Source organism: Lycium ferocissimum, chromosome 3 (assembly GCF_029784015.1).
Source record: "Lycium ferocissimum isolate CSIRO_LF1 chromosome 3, AGI_CSIRO_Lferr_CH_V1, whole genome shotgun sequence".
In the NCBI taxonomy this organism is placed as follows: Eukaryota; Viridiplantae; Streptophyta; class Magnoliopsida; order Solanales; family Solanaceae; genus Lycium; species Lycium ferocissimum.
The window spans coordinates 63,044,102-63,051,543 of record NC_081344.1 but is presented as its reverse complement, the minus strand read 5'-3'; the positions used below and the strand labels follow the sequence as shown (position 1 = coordinate 63,051,543).

The window sequence follows — 7,442 nt, the reverse complement described above, 5'->3', positions numbered from 1 at the left end:
TGACCTCCCCCCGATTTTTTTTTATCCCTTTAAACTTATTTTTTTTGTATTATTTCTCCCTGCACTAATTACCTAATAAAGAAAATAAATTAAATCACAATATATGCAAATACACAATTATTCTAAACTAAAAAAAAGTCTTAGTATTTTTTTTTTCATTTAATTCTTTCAAACTCAAACGACGCGACCTTCATCAAGCGATTTAGAAGAAAAAAAAAAAGAGACGGACAGTGAAAGAAAGAGGATGAAGGGTTTGAGAGAGGATGAAAAACGGGTCGTTCAAGTTTGAAAGAATTAAATGAAAAAAAATTAAGACATTTTTTTTAAGCTTAGAATAAGCACGTGTTTGTACTTGTTGTATTTTTAGTTATTTTTTATGTAATTAGTGAAACGGTAAATAATATAAAAAAATAAATTGAAAAGTAAATAATTCAAAAACAATAAATTCAGGGGTCATCGGACACTCACATTCATATAGTTTAGATTTGTAATACATAATTTCGCCATAATGTAAGGCTGTTCCTCTGCCTCAATAAAATAATTAGTCTAAACTCCGTACGTGTGGATGCCACATGGTAAGATCAAAGGGCATCCAATTAGACGGCCAAGTTGCCACTATTCTGGGAGTCGGGCCAAACCTTTTTTCCAAAAACTACGTGCTTTTGTTCGATCATCATCATTTTGCTGTCAATGTCAATAAACGGCAGCGACTTTTATTAGTCCGGTTTTGTGCCCATTTCCACGCCACGATTTGAAAAACAATTGGGCAGTGAGAGAAAGGGGGACACAAGCTTAACGTGAGATAAGAAAATTTTCATTATTTTAGTAGGAATCTTTTATAGCCTTAATGCGTTCACATTTGGTTTTAAAGATGTTTCCGTATGAAATGACCTGCCTACCCTCTATATGTTGTATGTCATTTTAGACTCATACATACTCCCTCCCGTTCGTAATTGAAGTTCACTTAGCCTTTCTATTTTGATTCAAAATAAACGTACACTTAATGATTAAGAAAGAGTTTACTTTTCTTCTTCTTCTGATTTTCTCTTATTAAGTGTTAAGTGACCAAATCTCATTGTGTCAAGTTAATAGTAATATGTAAAATTTTAATTAAGAGTAATTTAAGTGAACATTTATTTTGAACTGGAGGGAGTAGTTTCTTAAATTTATTAGTAATTATTATTTAGACACTTAAACTACGGTTAGTTCTAATTGATCATCTACACATGATAAAATATTTTTATTAAATACTTTCGGTTAAATTTTTAAGAAAGCTTTGCGCGTGTTCTCAAGTATCGATTATATAGTTAAGTTAACCACATAAAATATATTACCTCATTTAATTATACACGTCATTCTCAATTGAAATAAGTCTGAGGTTTTAGCCTAGTTCTCATATTGTGGGATTTCACTGGGTATGATGTTGTTGTTGTTATTGTTGTAAGCCTAATTCATATAATTAAAGGAGCTTGACATATTTTAAATGGTTAACTTATCTACGTAATAGACACTTGAGAACACGTATAAATTTTTTCTAAAATTTAAACCAAAAATATCTAATTTATATATTTAAGTGCTCAAGTGAAGCGTACTATAATTGGAGTATCTATATAAAATTTAGCTTAAATGTAATTTATAAACAATGATTTGTTCCCTTCAGGACGGTCGCACCCAGGGCAAATTAGTCATTGAATCGAATAATTTAAAAGTCGGCCTTGATGGTGATGGAGTCCACGATTCACAAAAATCCCAAATTCCTGCAAATTTTCAATGCACTCACTCACCAACCACACAACGTATCCATTTAATTTATTTAAGATAAAAAAATCCATTGCATTACATAACACTAAATAAATGAAACCAATCTCAGCCGTTTAATTCATAACTCACTCTTACCCGCACGATCATCCTAATCTTACGGTCTACATTCACCTTCTAGAACCTTCGCTCCCTTCAAATAGGACTTAAAATCATTTTCATTTCATTCCAGTGCTTGTGGTCTGCTCGTGCCGTTCTATTTCTCTCTCTAGGGTTTAACATTTTGCTTCTTCATCTTCAGGTTAATGCAGCTTTATTTGTGTTTTATTTTTAATTATGTATATGTATTTCGTTCACTTTTTTTTTTATCGTTGATTAATGTTTTCAATCTCTTTTATGGCCTTGATATTCTTAACTATGTGTATAGAATCTTTTTAATGTTAATGTGTGTAGATGTTTTCGCTACGTTTTTAGTTTGATATATGCGTTATTTTTTTAATTATGTATTTCATTTACTTTTTAATCTCTTTTGTGGCCTTGATCTTGTGAAATGTGTATAGATGTATATGTGCACCTATTTACAGAGGCGAATCCTTGATTTTAAAGACTTTATATCTGAACTCTATATGAATTTACTATTAATAAAATTTTGAAGAAAAAAAATGTATATAGATATATATATGTTTCTTTTTTGATGAATGTATATAGATGTTTTAACTATGATTTTAGTTTTACATGAATTTTTTCATTTTTTTGCTGGATTATGTGCTGCTAACAGAGCGCAGATCCGTAATTTTAAAACACTATATCTGAACTTGATAATGAATTTATGTAGTACTATCAATAAAATTTTCAAGGAAAAATGTATATATAATATGTCTTTTGGATGAATGTATATAGATGTTTTAACTACAATTTTAATTTGACCAGAGGTTTTAGTCTCAACGAACTCTTGTTTATTTTCTACTATATCTGATCTTGATAAGAATTTATATATTACTAATAATTATTTTTAAAAATGTGTATAGTCTTTTTTTCGATGAATGTGTATGATCTCTTAGCTGTGATTTTAGTTTCACCTGAGGTTTTAATGACTATATCTGAACTTGATAATGAATTTATATAGTACTATCAATAAAATTTTCAAGGAAAAATGTCTATATACCCATAAAAGAATATATATATATATATATATATATATATATATATATATATGTTTTTTCGATGAATTTATTTTCTTTCAACTTCCCTTCTTTAATGCCATTTGTGTTCTTTTTATATGTATGTATTTTATCCACTTTTTTATGGTTGATTAAAGTTTTCAAGCTTCTTTTACGGCCTTGATCTTGTGAAATATGTGTGTAGGTGTTTTCCACTGCGTTGTTAGTGTATATGTGAGAGTATCCGTGATTTTAAAGACTATATATGAACTTAACAAAATTTTCAAGAAAAAATGTCTATATATGTTTTTTTCGATGAATCTATATAGATGCTTTAACTACGATTTTAGTTTTTCTACGAACTCTTTTTTTAATAACCGTGGTGTCGTGGAGTTTCTAGGAACTCTATTTCTTTTCTTTCTAATATGTGTCCAGAGTCGGAATAACCGTGAAATATGTGTATAGGTGTTTTCCACTGCGTTTCAGTTTGATATGTCAGAGCATTAGGTTTTTGAAACACTTTTTTGCTGGATTATGTGCTCCTAACAGAGGCCGATCCATGATTTGAAAGAATATAACTGGACATATTTGAATTTATATATTATTACTATTATTAAAATGTTAAAGAACAATGTATTTATATGTTTCTTCAATCCGATGAATGTATAGATTTAACTACGATTTTAGTTTGACCAGAGGTTTTGGTTTCTAAAATGTGTCTTGAGTCGGAAAAATAGGTATATATACTTTTCCTAGCCAAATGCATACTTCAAAAAGTGATGGATCAGCTACCTTTTGACTTCTCTCTGCATAGCAAAAAACGATCTGTTTACACATTTTATTTGTGTTTTTGTTTATTTTGCCTTCTTTAGCTAACTATAGTTATTTATTGCATGTGTAAAAAGGTTTGACTGTTAAGACTTAAGAGTATATGATCGGTTAATAGCTTGATGTGTATAGGATTATGAAACTTGGATCAACTATCTTTTGGTTTCTCCATGCAAAGCAATAAATGATCTGTTTGCACGTTATATATATATATATAAACTACAATGCTTTTGTGACAAGTACATTAGTTGTCTTGACCTAACTATAGTTATGTATTGCAAGTTTAACAAATTTGTATGATCGGTTATATCTTAATGCGTATTTGATTGTGAAACTTGGATCTTATTGTGCTTAAATAACTGTTTTGCGGAACAGTTACTATGGGTAAGTGCTATCCTACCGTGAGCGAGGAGTACCTCAAGGCTGTTGACCAATGTAAAAGGAAACTCAGAGGACTCATTGCTGAGAAGAATTGTGCTCCTATTATGCTCCGTCTTGCGTATGTTCTCTTCAACTGGTTTCATTTGTCCTTTTACTTTTTGCTAATATTTTAAACAGACCAACAAAATGCTTTCAAATTGCTCAATTTACTAAAGAGAAGTAATTTCTCCTCCCGTTAGCACTGTTTTTAATATTTTAATTAGACATTTCTTATATTAATCATTGTGAAACTATGTTTTAAATAATGGTTGAATGATTAGCTTGACAGTGAATACAATGCATCAGATAAAATGGTATTATGAGTTGTAATTTTTGAGAATTGTGTATAAAAGGATGGTATTACACATTTAGGAATAGGGCTGGCAAAATAGTTAACAAAAAGTATCCCTACATATTGCCCATTAAAAAAATGGGACTTTTAAAAAATGGAGCAAATATGGATGTTATTCATATTATCCACTAAAAAATGGATATCCAGTTGGATAATATGGATAGCCGTTCTTCCCTTCTCAAAAAAAAAAAAAATATGGATAGACATATAATCAATAGCCATCTGTTTGCTTGTTATTTTTCACGAGTTCTAACAAACGATGGATAATATGGAACACTATTATCCGTCGGTTACCCCATTTTTATCTGTGTTAAATATGGGTGGGTCGGATATTTTATCCATCTTTGTTAACCAGATTTGACCCCCCCATATCCGATCCGACCCTTCTGTTTGCCACTCGTATTTAGGAATATTGCAATAGGAAGTGTCATGTGAATTGAGTGAAAAGTTGGTCCATGGCCTTGAAGATATTTTGTGTTGTCTCAGATGGCACTCTGCTGGTACGTATGATGTGTGTTCCAAAACTGGAGGTCCTTTCGGTACCATGAGGTTCAAAGCTGAACAAGGACATGGAGCAAACAATGGTCTTGACATTGCTCTGAGACTCTTGGAGCCCATTAGGGAGCAGTTTCCTATCCTCTCCCATGCTGATTTCTACCAAGTATGTACTCTTGTATTCATTTTTAGAACTGACATTGTTATTTTATTTGCTTTAACAAAGTGCAGAACTGACTTGTATTTTCTTTTTGGTGTAGTTGGCTGGTGTCGTTGCTGTTGAAGTTACTGGAGGACCTGATGTTCCCTTTCACCCTGGTAGAGAGGTTAGTCAGACCGTTTCTGCAGCTTTGTTGCAATATTAATTGACGTGTAATGAATAGTTCGAATTTGAGTCCTGATTTGTAAGGAAATCCTGACATGTGATGCTGGGAACTTCTATCAAAATTTTATGCTTTTGGCAAGTCTTTTCCAATATTATTAGTGAAACATTGCCCTAATGGTATTGGTTAACTATGAAATTATGTTATGTATATGCTTCACTAATGAAAAGGTTTATTGGTTAACTAAGACATTATGATACGCATATGCTTCACTGCTGAAAAGATTTATGTGTAAAGAACTCCTGCATTATGAATTCTAATTTGATGATTTATACTCTTTATTTTCCTTTTCCGACTTTATGTACAGAAACTTTGTATATTTTTGTATTTGCCATGTTCATTCCTCTCAACCAAGGGATGACAAGTCATATTTATACCAACTAGATTCTAATTTTGCAGTTGGTTGTTTGAGAAGTCCATACTGTTTGCTTATTTTGACATATGTTTTCTTGCTCCATATTTTAATGTTGTAAGGTGACTGACTATTCTCTTTTTGCAATTTGTCCTCTTTAGAATGTTAATGCTGTTCTATGAGTAACTTTGTCATGTCAATATTAAAATTACTCATCTGGTGAAATCTGAATCTACGTTAACATTGCTTTGCCAGGACAAGCCAGAACCACCTGTTGAAGGTCGCTTGCCTGATGCCACCAAGGGTAAGTTCTTCCTTTTCAATTGGTCTCATGAATCATGATAGCTTCATAGAGCAGATTTGATTGCAGAACATTGTGGAGAGGATCACAAGATTCTTTCAATTTGCCTGCCTTGATAATAATATGTAAACCTAATTCAGGCTGTGACCACTTGAGGGATGTGTTCGTGAAACAAATGGGCCTTTCTGACAAGGATATTGTTGCGCTCTCTGGTGCCCATACCTTGGTTTGTTGCCTGCTTTTACAGTTTAAGCCTATTTGTTGCGAGGTTCGATTCCTACATACTTATTTTCTTAGTTGATATCTTCTCCAGGGAAGGTGCCACAAGGAGCGATCTGGTTTTGAGGGACCTTGGACTGCCAATCCCCTCGTCTTTGACAACTCATACTTTAAGTAAGAATACTAAACAGACAATGTCTTTTTCCAGTTCTCCATTTGTTGGATGCTACTTCAAAAAAAAAGTTCTCCAGTTTTGCAATGCTTTTTAACTGCAAACTGTTATCAGTCCATTTTGTTTATAAGACATTTGTTATCGTCAGGGAACTTTTGAGTGGTGAAAAGGAAGGGCTTCTACAGTTGCCATCAGACAAGGCTCTACTCTGTGATCCTGCTTTCCGTCCCCTTGTTGAGAAATATGCTGCGGTCAGTGTTAATCAACTCTAAATACTATTCATCTAAGTTGTAAATTCCGGCTGTATGACTGATAGGAGCAACTCTTTGCCTATGTCAGGATGAAGATGCCTTCTTTGCTGACTATGCTGAGGCTCACTTGAAGCTCTGTGAATTGGGGTAAGCATATAATTAATTGAAAACTCGTCTATATGTCTGCTTATTCAAGACTCATCTGCAATACTGTTTAAGATATGTGGTTTATGGTGGTTGTGTGTCACCTATTAATTTGTTTTTCAATGCCAGGTTTGCTGAAGCTTAAGATGGTGATTCTGAAGGGTGGGAGTGGTGGCATGTTTTTGTTTATGTTTCACTTTTGAAAAGCTAGCTGGAGTTGTTGGATTTTGTCTTCTTTTGCTGCTATTACATCATGATATAAATTTGGCAGCTATATTAGACGATTATATTGTCACTCTCTTCCAGCTTAATAAGTTTTCTATTTCCTTTTTGATAATTTTTCATTTTGGTACCTTGATTTATTTTGCTTAACTTGATGCTTTTAAGTAAAGAAATGAATGGAGTTCTACGCTCCTTCTTATACCCCATTATCCTGTGTAATCTTCACTAAAGAAAGCCAGCCCTGGATCAAAATTACCAATAATTCAACCAGCCCAGAATCGGACAAAGACAAGGAGTAAACATACCTAATCATTTTTTTTTTCCCTTGACCAATTTACACTCAGCTGTTTAGAAGACCTGATGTTGAGATCATACCTGATGTTTT

General features: G+C 32.6%; 1 protein-coding gene across 1 annotated transcript; it reads left to right on the top strand.

Moving 5' to 3' along the window:
• The first annotated feature begins 1,910 nt into the window (after positions 1-1,910).
• Positions 1,911-7,172, top strand: LOC132050371 (L-ascorbate peroxidase 1, cytosolic). The gene is made up of 10 exons (XM_059441601.1): positions 1,911-2,052; positions 4,121-4,245; positions 5,005-5,179; positions 5,274-5,339; positions 6,004-6,052; positions 6,190-6,275; positions 6,363-6,442; positions 6,589-6,691; positions 6,780-6,838; positions 6,965-7,172. Exons 2-10 carry the CDS (start codon positions 4,127-4,129, stop codon positions 6,978-6,980), a joined length of 753 nt encoding a protein of 250 aa, XP_059297584.1. The 5' UTR covers positions 1,911-2,052; positions 4,121-4,126; the 3' UTR covers positions 6,981-7,172.
• The last annotated feature ends 270 nt before the right edge of the window (positions 7,173-7,442 follow it).

Coding starts and splice junctions, on each gene's coding strand:
- LOC132050371 (XM_059441601.1), top strand. CDS start 4,127: ATGGGTAAGTGCTATCCTACCGTGAGCGAGGAGTACCTCAAGGCTGTT. Junction 4,246..5,004: donor CCTATTATGCTCCGTCTTGC/GTATGTTCTCTT, acceptor GTGTTGTCTCAG/ATGGCACTCTGCTGGTACGT. Junction 6,276..6,362: donor TCTCTGGTGCCCATACCTTG/GTTTGTTGCCTG, acceptor TATCTTCTCCAG/GGAAGGTGCCACAAGGAGCG.